The following is a 13,081-nucleotide window of genomic DNA, read 5'->3' as shown; positions in this document are numbered from 1 at the left end:
CAGTGCTAGGCTGAAGCCAGGAGCCCAGCTCTCCCAATTGGGTGGCAGGAACTCAAGCACTTGGGCCATCTTCTGCTGCATTCCCAGGTGCATTAGCAGCGAGCTGGATCAGAAGTAGAGCAGCTGGACCAATGCCCATAGGGGATGCCTGCATCACAGGTGGTGGCTTAACCTACAGCACCACAATACTGGCCTCAAAATTGGAGCTTTTAAAAAGTATACTGGGTTGGGGCTGGCGCTGTGGCACAGCGGGTAATGCCCTGGCCTGAAGTGCCAGCATCCCATATGGGTGCCGGTTCTAGTCCAGGCTGCTCCACTTCCGATCCAGCTCTCTGCTATGGCCTGGGAAAGCAGTAGAAGATGGACCAGGTGCTTGGGCTCCTGCACCCATGTGGGAGACTCAGAAAAAGCTCCTGGCTCCTGGCTTCAGATTGGCGCTATCTGGGGAGTGAAGCATCAGACGGAAGACCTTTCTCTCTCTGCCTCTCCTTTCTCTGTGGAACTCTGACTTTCAAGTACATAAATAAATCTTTAAAAAAGAAAATATACTGGGTGAATTTATGGAGAATGAGGAAGTAGAACCAAGAAAATCTGTTTTCTTTGGGAGCTCCTGAGTAATTTCATAGATGTAAGTATTATGCTAAGCCCCACTGCACTTATTAGGCGTGTTTGTTTGCTTTTTTAATTTGAAAGGCACCGGTGCCGTGGCTCACTAGGCTAATCCTCCGCCTTGCGGCGCCGGCACACGGGGTTCTAGTCCCGGTTGGGGCACCAGATTCTGTCCTGATTGCCCCTCTTCCAGGCCAGCTCTCTGCTGTGGCCAGGGAGTGCAGTGGAGGATGGCCCAAGTGCTTGGGCCCTGCACCCCATGGGATACCAGGATAAGCACCTGGCTCCTGCCATCGGATCAGCGTGGTGCGCCAGCCGCAGCGCGCCAGCCGCAGCGGCCATTGGAGGGTGAACCAACGGCAAAAGGAAGACCTTTCTCTCTGTCTCTCTCTCACTGTCTACTCTGCCTATCAAAAAAAAAAAAAAAAGGCAGAGCAACAGAGTGACAGGGAGAGACAGAGAGAGATCTTCAATCCACTGGTTTACTTCCCAAATGCCCACAGCAGCCTGGTTTACACTAGGCAAAGCTAGCAGCCAGAATCTCCATCTGGGTCTCCACATGGGTTGGAAGGACCCAAACACTTGGGCTGACATCCTTTGCCTTTCCAGGCACATTAGCAGGAGCTGGACTGGAAGTGGAGCAGCCAGGACTCAAACCAGCACTCACATGTGGGGTGTTGCAGGTGACATGTTGGTGTACGTGGCAGCCCAGTCTGCTGTGCCCCAATGCTGGACCTGTCTGAAGTCTGTTTTTTTCTTTCAATTTTTATTCTTATTTATTTGAAAGAAAGATATCATCTGCTATTTCACTCCCCAAATTCCCACAACAGCTAGGACTGGGCCAGGCCAAAGCCAGGACCTGGGAATGCAATCTGTATGTATGTTGGGATCCAGGTACTTGGGTGATGACCTGCTGCTTTCCATGGTATGCATCAGCAGAACGTTTGAATTGGGAGCAGAGCCTGAACTCGAGCCCAGGGCACTCTGATATGGAATGTGGGTTTAATGTGGGTATTAACATACCTGGGAAAGTGGTGATACCACTGGGCCAAACACTGACCCAAACACTGACCCCTGAAGTCTCTTTTGAATTTCCTGGAAATTTCTTTTCTCCAATTTGTAGGAGCCAATTTTGTTTTCTTACTCCATCACCGAGAACATTGCTTATGGTGCCGACAACCCATCCTCAGTGACTGCTGCGCAGGTGGAGAGAGTGGCTGCACTGGCCAACGCAGTCACGTTCATTCAGAATTTCCCCCAGGGGTTCGACACTGTGGTCGGAGAAAAGGGTGTTCTCCTTTCAGGTGGGTTCTCCTACTGTTCTGTAGCAAATTTCTGTGCTCCAAGAAACTCTCCAAGGATTTCCAGACTGCATTAATATTTTCTAATTAGGATTTGCTCTTACAGTTTATGAAAAGAGCCTCACCACTTTCTGAAATGTCTGACGTGTGGATAATTTCAGTTTTATTTCCTGCTTCAAAGGTGTTCCAGAAATTCCACTGAGTAGTACTTAACCTCAGCAGGCTTGTTTTCCTTTTTAAAAATGATTTATTTATTTGTTCATTTGAGAGGCAGAGTGAGAGAAAAAACATGCAGGTTGCTTCTGTTAACCAAGATGAAGAGAGCAGAGGTTCTTGTCTTCATGCAGGAAAGAATTTGGGCATGAGACAGAGGAGTAGCTGTAAGCAGGGAAGCAGCTGTGATGGGGAAGGGCATGCATCAGAATGGATGGGCACTCTGCAGAAGGAATCAGAGAGGGTGACTAGCCATGCACACTGGGGTAAGCAAGGTTACATATTTTATCTTTTTTTTAAGATTTATTTATTTGAAAGGCAGAATTGAAGAGAGGCAGAGGCAGAAAGAGAGAGAGAGAATCTTCCATCCACTGCTTCACTTTCTAGATAGCCACAATGGGTGGAGCTGCAGCAGTCTAAGCCAGGTGCCAGAAGCTTCCTGCAGGTCTCCCATGTCGGCGCAGGGGCCCAAGTACCTGGGCCATCTTCCACTGCCTTCCCAGGCCATAGCAGAGAGCTGGATTGGAAGTGGAGCAGCCAAGACTCAAATCAGTGCCCACATGGGATGCCGGCACTGCAGGTGGCACTATGCCTCAGTGCTGGCCCATGAAGGTTACATATTTTAATGGAGAGAATACACCTGCCAGGCCAGGTAGGCAGGCAGGCATCTGAGGAGATACTGAGAGTCAGTCTGGATTCAATCTGGGGCATATAAGGGAACAAGGTCCAGGTCCAGTTCTTCCTGCCTTTCTCCTTCTCCCTCTCCTTCTTCTCCTGGACAAAGAGTTTGCTGGGTGTGAAATAGGTAAAATTCCTCTCAAGGCTTTATTGCCCATTGTTACCAGCCTGGTTAGCCCACCTGTCCCCAGGCAGAGGAGGTTCCCCTGGGGTGCCTTCTTTATAGGAAGACTGTGATCATCTGTAAAGTTATGGGATATGGACAGGACTTTGTAATATAAAGTACTAGGTGAGGCCAGCACTGTGGCACAGCAGGTAAAGTACCGCCTGCAGTGCCGGCATCCCATATGGGTGCCGATTTGAGTCCCAGCTGCTCCACTTCCAATCTGGCTCTCTGCTATGGCCTGGGAAAGCAGTAGAAAATGACCAAATTCCTTGGGCCCCTGCACCCTGCATGGGAGACCCGGAGGAAGCTCCTGTCTCCTGGCTTCAGATTGGCACAGCTCCAGCCATTGAAGCCAGTTGGGAAGTGAACCAGCAAATGACTCTCTCTCTCTCTCTCTCTCTCTCTCTCTCTCTCTCTCTCTCTGCCTCTCCTCCTCTCTCTGTGTAACTCTGGCTTTCAAATAAAAAATCTTTTTTTAAAAAAGTACTGCACAGCTTCCAAGGTGTGTTTCCAAGACTGCTACATTCCTATCCACATGTGCTTTGTTTTCCTTAGGCCCCTGGTAACACACAGAGGCTAATTTCCAACTTCCTAAGCTAACATTCCTCCCTCAAGAGAAGTTACCCGTCATCTTATGGGGGTAGAGTAGGTGAAGGTCTAATTTGTGTATCTTCTAAAAGATGACATATGGAGGTACTGCTGCTTATGGATGTTCTTCTGTTGCTCTCTGTCCTATGCTGTTTGAGGTTGGCTCTGGTAAAGATTGTCCTGCATGGCCCAGAGGACTTGTCATATCATCCAGTGGGGTAGGCTGGAAGCCCTATCCCATGACCATCTGGAGCCGAATGGCTTTCATTCTGTTGGAGGCAAAACCAACAAGAGCATTGAAGACACGTGACCCAAAGAGCAGCAGTAAGGGCATGGAAGCTTTAGTGCCAAGGAAGGGCAACAGCCAGTATTCCCATGACCGGATGTTAGGTGAAAAATCCCAGCTTTGATCAGCCTGGTCCTGGAATTACGTGGCCTTCCCCAAGAAAGGATGGCCATGTACCTGTGCAGTCTGATTCACCTGAAGGCAACATTCTTCCTGGAGCGTGGCACAGAAACCCCCTTGGGCAGCAGTTAGCACATCTAGGGTCTGCCTGTTTTGAAGGACTGAGTTTAGCCACCCTAGCACAGGGGCCCTCGTCATGACAGCTTTTAACTGGGCAAAGGCTGTGTTTGGTTCTTTCTCCCAAAGGAGGGGGCCCTGCTCTGGTTTGCTCTTGAGAGCCTGATGCAGAACCTGATCCAGGAGCTTCGCTCTGTCTCTCTAATATCTAGGGATCTACAACCCAATAATCTGAGAAATGCTGGAACTTTCTTAAGGGCTGTAGGAATAGGAATTTGCTCTGTGGCTTGTATCCTCTCTGGGGCTAGTCTTCTCTCCCCAGGGGTGAGGACAGTCCCTAAATAATTAACTTCCTGGAGGACTAGGTGTGCTTTCTCCTTGGATACCCAGTAGCCACATCCTGCTAGGAAGTCTTTCTGACCTCCAGGACTTGTCCTGGAAGTGACAAGCAGTGGCCCTGGCCACTGTGGGAGCTTAGTTACTATTATAGCTTAGTGTAGAAGTACAGCTTCTAAAACAGGAATAAGTTTCAAGCATCTCGATGGTGCTGGGCTGCTCTGGGCTTGACCTTTCCCAGCCAGACACAGTACAATGGAGATGATAAACCTGGTGCAATGGCACCTGATTTTCCTTGTTCCCAAGAAAGGACCTAAGTGGAATGGGTTGCCTGTTGCTCATCTGACAGCATGGTGCTTCCCTCCAGATGCTTGGCAAAATAAACCGATTAGGGTTACTTTGTTTCACCCTGTTCCTAGTTCTGCTACTGATCACCTTAAAGAGCTTCCTGGTATTTACCAAGTTTTCCTGTTATTGTTAGTGTTTGTTACTAAGAGTTAATGAGTAAGTCCTAGCAGCTCTGAGATCTCGGGGTAAAGAAGCTAAATAGTTTTGTGCATACCTTGCTTTGCTCTGATAAATTTAAGGAGTTTTAAACTAAGTGTTAAGTTTTGATGATACTGTATCTGTACTTGGATGATGTTAATGATTACCCCATTGTAGTTCAGTAAAAATGAAGAGCAAGAGAAAAAATATAGACTAGGGGTACAAAGGATAAAGGGCTATCTACCCCTGAGAAGATAGCACTGAACTAAAACTAGATGCTTGAGCCAACAGGGGAGGGAAGGGCATTCTAGTGAGAGAAACATGCAAGGGTACTGCAGTAGGATGTGGGTTTTTGAAATTCTTCCAATGTCAAGTGCAGTGGTGGGAATAGCATAGGGACAAAAAAAAAAAAAAAGCCAGAAAGAATTTTTTTAAATGTATTGCTATATTTATTTGCAAAGAAAAGCAATACAGGAGAGACAAAGAGCTGTTCCATCTGTGGATTCAGGTTCACTCCCCAAAGAAGGCAGGGCCACGTGAAGCCAGGAACTGCTTCCTCGGCTCCCACGTGGGTGGCAGGGGCCCAAGTATTTGGGCCATCCTCTGCTGCCTTAGCAGGCGCATTAGCAGGAAGGAGTAGCTGGGACTCAAACTGGCACTCCCATATGGGGTGCCAGCATTGCATTGTGCGTGTAGCATTAATCCACTGCCCCTGCCCCAGCCAGCCAGAATTAAATAACAAAGCATCTGGCAAAGGAATTTAGCAAATAACCCACGGTCATTTTACACGACCAAGATCTTGCAGGTCTGCCTTTACTTAATTGTGTTGGACACACAGGTGGAGTAAGGCTACACAGATTGGAGTAGGGCTACAGAGGCCAGGAGACGCTCCCCTTCCCCCCCAAACGGGCTGTGCAGTGACCCAGGAAGAGGTAAGGAGGGCAGAGTCAGCGCGAATGTGAGAGCTACAGTTCCGGGCATGGTAGGGTGGAGGTCAGCGTGAAGCAGGACCAAGGGCTAGGGCTCTTCTTTTTTACCTTACGGGACAGAGGCGGTAGGAAGACAGGCGTCCTAAAGGGAAACGTGGATTCAGCCTTTAGAAAGAGGATTCTTAGGAGTCTGCAGGCTGCGCAGGAGGGAGTGTGCACTAGGGAGCGGCTGGGGGTCTAGAATTTGGGGTTTGGATCTGGGTTTGCGCGGACGAGACTGTACAGGGTTGTATGGGGAAATGGCAAACCTAGAGAAAAACAAATGGAACATTTCAAGTGAAACCAGAGTCAACTTCACGGTATTTCTCCTCCCAAAGAATGGACTCTAAAATATCTTCCATTTCCCGAGACGCTCAAGAACCACCAGCGTGGGGAAAAGCTTTACGTTCAGGTGCAGGACCAGTGCCACCTAGAGCAGCCGAGAAAGCTCTTAGCTTTTCACTTCCACGCACCTGCAAGGTCGAAAACCCCCCAGCTTGGGATCGCGCGTAAGGGGCCCCCACCTTCTTTTCTACGGACTTAGCGAAACGGCGCCTCGGCGCTAAGCTTGACGTCATCACCGCGCGCCAGCCCATCTCCGTCTACGCCGTCGCGCCGCGCCGCGCCGCCCCGGACGTCATCACTAGGCGCCCCTCCCGCCTCGGGTGTTCAATTTTCAGTCGCAAGTCTTGCTCGTGTTCTACGACTGGAACTTCCTCGGGCCATGTTCCCGGCCGTTCCTTCTCCGCGGACCCCGGGTCCTGGGTCCCGAAGGGGCCCGCCGGCTGGAGTCGGGGCGGGTTCCACGCCCCGAACGGCCAGCCGGCGAGGTCTGTCTCTGGGCTCTGCGGTCAGCTCTCCCGCTCTCTTCTCTCCCGTAGGCCGGCGGAGCTCGCTGAGCTCGCGGTAGGTGGTCGCCCCGGGTTGGTTCCAGCGATTGGTAGGCTTCAGGTCGCGGTGGGCCCGTGAGGTGGGGGTTCTGGAAACCTTGGGCACTAGCAGCAGCCGAGGGTCGGGGGAAGTGGGCTGAATAGACCTTCTCGCGGCTTATTTTAGTGTCACGTGATTAACTTCATACGTTCGGGGAAAACTGGGGTTGGCTTTCAAAAAGTTTCAGTTTATATGACATTTAGCATAAATGGGTCCATTTTGGTTTGTCTGTGTGTTGAGGGCCAGCTCAGGCGAAGTCCAAAACCATGGTTCCCGTAATTTTCATTTAACAGTTTCTACTTAATGCTAAGGGTATTAGCGCTACTCACTATTACTATAATTCTGGCTTTCCAGTCTTATTTGAGAGTTACAGACAGAGAGGGAGAAACAGAGAGAGGTCTTCCATGGCTACGATGGCCAGAGCTGGGCCAGTCTAAAGCCAGGAGCTTTTTCCAGGGAGATTTTGGGTCATGTACTGCTTTCCCAGGCTGTAGCAGAGAGTTGGATCGGAAGAGCAGCCAGGACTCAAACGAGCACCCTATAGGATGCCGGCACTGCAGGCAGAGGCTTAGCCTACTGTGCCTCAGTGCTGGCCCCATTCTGTGTGATCTTGACATAGCAGTTCAGGAAGCCATTAGTTTGTTCATTAAAGTTCTAGAATTTCTTACCCAGTCCAGTGGTAGATTGTAGTTCCAGAAATTGACATTTGAGTCCTTTTGTAAATCTCTTTAAAGAAAAAGTAATATTGGACTGTGGCTCTTTGTAGATGCTTCAAAACCACTCTCTGTCTATGACAAATACTTAGAACAGCCATGACTGGAAATAGGACAGTTCATTATAACCAGCCATTTACAAAATGTAGTTCTTCCTATGATATTCATAAAAACCAGAGTTCAGACTGATAACACTAGATTTATAGGAATCTCATATAATTTTTGGAATACTCAAGTCAATAGGGTATCATAAATATAGCTTAAAGTTTAGCAGCACTTACAGTTTGGTAATGCTTCTAATGTAATTTAACATACAAGTATATCCCTTGTGACTTTGCAGAGATCCAACTGGAAAATCCCAAATTCAAGGTCAAAATCAAAAAGACTCCAGTTGGAGTTTTATTTGGGCATGTTTGTCAAAAATGTTAGAAGATTTAAAACATTTAATTAGATATGATTTTAGTGCTCTGTTTTATCAAGATGATGAAAGATTTTAAAGGCAAATACATTTTGCCTTTCATGACTGTGAACAGAAACTGTACTCATGAAGAAGACTCACACTTTTCTTAAATGGAGAAGCTGAGAGAAGCTTAAGGATCTGATGCCCAGTTTTCTAAGTCCTGAAAAATTTTTTTTATGGAAAAATACATTTAAATACACAGTATACATAAGCCAGTGGTGTTTGTTTTTAAATATTAATTTATTTGAAAAGCAGAGTCAGGGAGGGAGGGAGAGAAAGAGATCTTCCATTCACCGATTCACTCCCCAAAATGGCCACAACAGCCAGAGCTAGGCTGCTCCAAAGCCATGAGCCAGAGTTTCTTCCAGGTCTCTCACATGGGTGCAGGGACTCATATGGGCCATGCTCTGCTGCTTTCCCAGACACATTAACAGGGAGCTGGATTGGAAGTGGAACAGCCGGAACTCGAACCAGCACCCATATAGGATGTCGGGGTCGCAGACGGCAGCTTTACCACCACAACACCGGCCCCAATCCAATGGTTTTTTTTCCACGGTTGCACTTCATGTTGTGTATCAAGATACCTCTGTTGTGTAAATCTAGATAAAAATTAGGATAATGATCCATTGTATGTGATAAATGAAATAGTATGGTTTCTTTCCTTAGAGGAACGCCTACACGAATATTCCCACAGCACTCCATATCTGAGACTGTGAACTACGATGTCAAGACCTTTGGATCTTCTCTCCCTGTCAAAGTCATGGAAGCCCTAACGTTGGCTGAAGGTAGGCATCGTCTTTCCACTCGCCTCTGTTAGCAATTCTGATTGGAGCCCAGATCTGCCATGGAGATGGGCATTTGTGCTTCCTCTGATATACCTACACTTAAGCGAATAGAAATGGCTAGCTGTCTAGTGTTTCAACTGTAATTGAGATACGTAATGAATTTGAGAAGCAGTATGAGTTCATTGTGGCACAGTCACATTCAGTCTTAAGTGGCTTTAGGAACTGTATATGAATAGTTAGTCCAATTTGAAAAGTTGATCAGGTATATGAAGTTTAGTTTTTTAAAAAAAAGGAGTGCCATGCGTTACTTGGCAGTACAGTCAAGTCCTACCTCCATTTCTGGATCCTGTGTAGTACCTGAGAGGCTGTGTACACAAATTCATGAGGTTACCACTGTGATGTGCCTTCAAAAGGTTCTGTTGGCAGAGAAATAGTGTGGCAGTTGGAAGATGCAAAGAATACAAGCTTAGAAAAGCAGCATTAAGGGCCAATAGTGGCAAAATGGGGTAAGCCAACACTTGCGGCACTGGCATCCAGTATCAGATTGTGAGTCCTGGCTACTCCACTTCCTGTCTGCTCCCTGCTAAGTGACCAGGGAAGGCAGTGAAAGAGGACCCAAGTGCTTGCATTTCTGCTATCCACGTGAAAAGACCCAGATGGGGCTCCTGGCTCCTGGCTCCTGGCTCCTGCCTGGTCCACACTTGATTGTTAGGGGAATTTAGGGAGTGGATCTGCTGATGGAGCATTTTGCTCTCTTTCCATTTCTGTCACTCTGCCTTGCAGATAAAGAAAAACAACTTGAAGGTTCAGGAATTCGGCAACAGAGTAACAACAAAATTCAGTGTCCTCAGCATCTGCCTAAGTAATTTCTATTAAGGAATCATTTGCAGATTTTTGTTATTTTCTGGAACAGTGTTTTTCATTGTGGTGACTAAAAAGTAGTTTAGTGGTTCATGGCCAGCATTTAAAAAAAATAGTAAATGGAATAAAATGCAAAATATCAGAGTGAATCTCCAGTAAAACTATTTATACCGTGAATAATAGTTTTGAAAAAGTTTAAAATACTTTGTTCTAGAGGAAGGAATATTTCTCACCAACTTGAACTTTTACATTTTTGCCCATAAGTCCTTGGGGCTTTTGTTTCCAGACAACTAAACTGCTAACCTCTGTCACACATTGTTCTGTTTTAAATAAGTAAATAAAGATACATATATATTTCAGTTTCAATGTGATTAAAGTTTCCATCAAAAATGTGATTAAGGGGCTGGCACTGTGGCATAGCAGGTTAAGCCATGGCCTGCAATGCGGGTGTCCCATCTGGGCACTGATGTGAGTCCTGGCTGCTCCACTTCCGATCCCACTCCCTACTAATGTGCCTGGGAAAGCAGTGGAAGATGGCCCAAGTCTGGAACCCTGCACCACGTGGGAGACTGGAACAAGCTGTTGGCTCCTGGCTTTGGCCTGGCACAATTCTGGCCATAGTGACCGTTTAGGGAATGAACCGGCAGATGGAAGATTTTTCTGTATTCTCCTCTCTCTCTTTTATTCTATCTTTCAAACAAATCTTTTTTTTTTAAGTGATTAAACCTTTTAACCTACTCCTGGTCCATGCCATCCGACTATGTTAGTAACAAATAATAAGTACCTAGACTCAAATCTAGAAATTCAGAGGAGCAAGTCTCTTTAAAAGTAAGGATGTGTAAACTGAAGAGGTGTGTGAACCTAAGAATTCTTCCCTGCATGGGAAAACTACAAAGTTCTGTGTTAAGTCAAGCCCTTAAAGACTCTCCCTTCAAGGATCTAGAGCTACTGCAGTGCTTTCAGGAAAAAATGAAATTACTGAGTAGATGTTCCAGTTCCACTAAAAGCCTTGACATGTTGACACGATTTGATATTTTAGCTTGTACATTACTGATTTCTTCTGTTTTGTAACCCCTCTCCTCCACCATTCTGCCTTTAAGCAAACAGAAATCTCAAATTAACTAAATTCCTAGCGCTGTTAACATGTTTATGAAGGTTTACTACCAGACATGGCAATAGGTTAATTTAGTTTTTGTCATTTAATAGAGAATGTATTTTGTATATCTCATAGTGAAGTAATTTATTATACCTTTAAGCAACACCTTTTTGAAAATGAGGTTCTTTTTGAGGAACATGATTTTTCTTTGAAATGTTTAATGTAAGTGAGAAGTTATTTGTGTTCCTTGGTTAAAAATTATGCACATTGCTAATTTTCTTATAGAGGGTGAAATAATCTGTTTATAATAAAAATGAAAGAATTTTTTTCAGATGTGTTATTCATTTGTTATATAAACTGCTTATATTGCTATAACAAACTTAGAATGCCACGGTATAGCAGCCTAAAATACTGGGAAAAATAATTTTTTTATGATATTTATGATGTTATTAGAGATAAACATCAAGAATCAGTAATCTGAAAGGAAAACCTGAGAATTAACAAATCATAGTCTAAAGAGACACAGAACGTTATCTGATTATATGAAATTGAAATACTAATTTCCCCATGTATAGAGAAAAAAAAAAACAATTTCCCAGAGGAAGAACAAATATAACTTAGTTTGCTATGAAACTCATGCTTGCTTCCCCACAAAGGGAACTGAAATTGAACAGAAAGTGTGGTGGTGCTTTTGGTGACCCTGTAAGGAGGTGGGCTTGAGACTCCCCAGGCACTGCTACAGGCCTCCTGCCCAGAGGGAGGATGGCGGAGGCTGTGATTTATGAGTCAGAAATGAAAGAATGTTAAACCTAAGCCCAAGATACAATTTTTGCCTTTAGATATATTTCTAAAGTGGCTATCAAAGTTAAGTAGAGGCCGGCGCCGCGGCTCACTAGGCTAATCCTCCACCTAGCGGTGCCGGCACACCGGGTTCTAGTCCCGGTCGGGGCGCCGGATTCTGTCCTGGTTGCCCCTCTTCCAGGCCAGCTCTCTGCTGTGGCCCGGGAGTGCAGTGGAGGATGGCCCAGGTGCTTGGGCCCTGCACCCCATGGGATACCAGGAAAAGCACCTGGCTCCTGGCTCCTGCCATCAGATCAGCGCGGTGCGCCGGCTGCAGCGCGCCGGCTGCAGCGCGCCGGCCGCGGCGGCCATTGGAGGGTGAACCAACGGCAAAGGAAGACCTTTCTCTCTGTCTGTCTCTCTCTCACTGTCCACTCTGCCTGTCCAAAAAAAAAAAAGTTAAGTAGAGAACTTTGTTATCTGTTTTGGTGTTTTGTTAAGTTTTGAATATTCAAAAGTAGTTTTTGCTGTGAATAATATTTGCTGTGTATGACAGTTACCTTTTTTGGCGAAGCACGTGATAGTAAAGGTTTTGGTATATGGGTCCGGCGCTGTGGTGTAGCAGGTCAAGTTGCGGCCTGCAGCACTAGCATCTCATATGGGTGCGAGTCCCAACTGCTCCACTTTCAGTCCAGCTCCCTGTCAGTGTACCTGAGAAGGCAGTGGAAGATGGCCCAAGTCCCTGGGCTCCTACCACTCACATGGGAGACCTGGAAGAAACGCTTGGTTCCAGGCTTCAGCCCAGCCCAGCCCTGGTCTTTGTGGCCATTTCTGAAGTGAACCAGTGGATGAAGATCTCTCTGTCTCTCTTTCTCTCTCTCTGTAACTCTGCCTTTCAAATTAATAAATAAATCTTAAAAAAAATTTTTTTTTTGATATAAAGAATTTTTTTTTTTGACAGGCAGAGTGGACAGTGAGACAGACAGAAAGGCCTTCCTTTCGCCGTTGGTTCACCCTCCAATGGCCGGTGCACCGCGCTGATCCGAAGCCAGGAGCCAGGTGCTTATCCTGGTATCCCATGGGTTGCAGGGCCCAAGCACTTGGGCTGTCCTCCACTGCACTCCCGGGCCACAGCAGAGAGCTGGCCTGGAAGAGGGGCAACTGGGACAGAATCCGGCACCCCGACCGGGACTAGAACTCGGTGTGCCGGCGCTGCAAGGCGGAGGATTAGCCTATTGAGCCGCGGCGCCAGCCAATATAAAGAAATTTTAACAGCTTGACCTATTGACACTTTAAACCCCTCTTTTTTTTCTTTAGTTGATGATCAGCTGAGTGTTCATGTTGATGAAAGTGGATGGGCTTGTCTGGTCTGCAAAGAGAAACTGATTATTTGGAAGATTTCTCTGTCACCTATTACTAAGGTAACGATTCTTGAGAGAGCTTGAAGGAGATAGAAGAGAGGGCTATCAATTGGTCTTACCTTTGACCTTCATTTTCTAGTCAGTAAAGGGTAGTAATGTGCTTCAGGCTTTATGGGCTAGGATTTCCGTAGTAGTATGAAATGCCAAGCATGTATACACATTTGTGT

At 46.5% G+C, this 13,081-nt stretch overlaps 1 protein-coding gene across 9 annotated transcripts in view; it reads left to right on the top strand.

Moving 5' to 3' along the window:
• Positions 1-13,081, top strand: part of NUP133 (nucleoporin 133) — an 88,458-nt gene that overhangs the window by 17,518 nt on the left and 57,859 nt on the right. For 3 of the 9 annotated variants that reach the window (XM_070055885.1, XM_070055884.1, XM_070055883.1), the window contains 3 exons: positions 1,733-1,913; positions 8,638-8,756; positions 12,811-12,914. In XM_070055885.1, coding sequence (XP_069911986.1) covers positions 8,732-8,756; positions 12,811-12,914 — 129 coding nt within the window. In that variant the 5' untranslated portion in view covers positions 1,733-1,913; positions 8,638-8,731. Of the gene's footprint in view, positions 1-1,732; positions 1,914-6,485; positions 6,775-8,637; positions 8,757-12,810; positions 12,915-13,081 lie in introns of those variants that run through there. The other 6 variants (XR_011381648.1, XM_070055882.1, XM_070055881.1 and 3 more) reach the window with 3 other exon arrangements.

Source organism: Oryctolagus cuniculus, chromosome 13 (genome assembly GCF_964237555.1).
Source record: "Oryctolagus cuniculus chromosome 13, mOryCun1.1, whole genome shotgun sequence".
Lineage (NCBI taxonomy): Eukaryota > Metazoa > Chordata > Mammalia > Lagomorpha > Leporidae > Oryctolagus > Oryctolagus cuniculus.
Note: the sequence above shows the minus strand (reverse complement) of the source record. Positions and strands in the feature narration are given on the sequence as shown.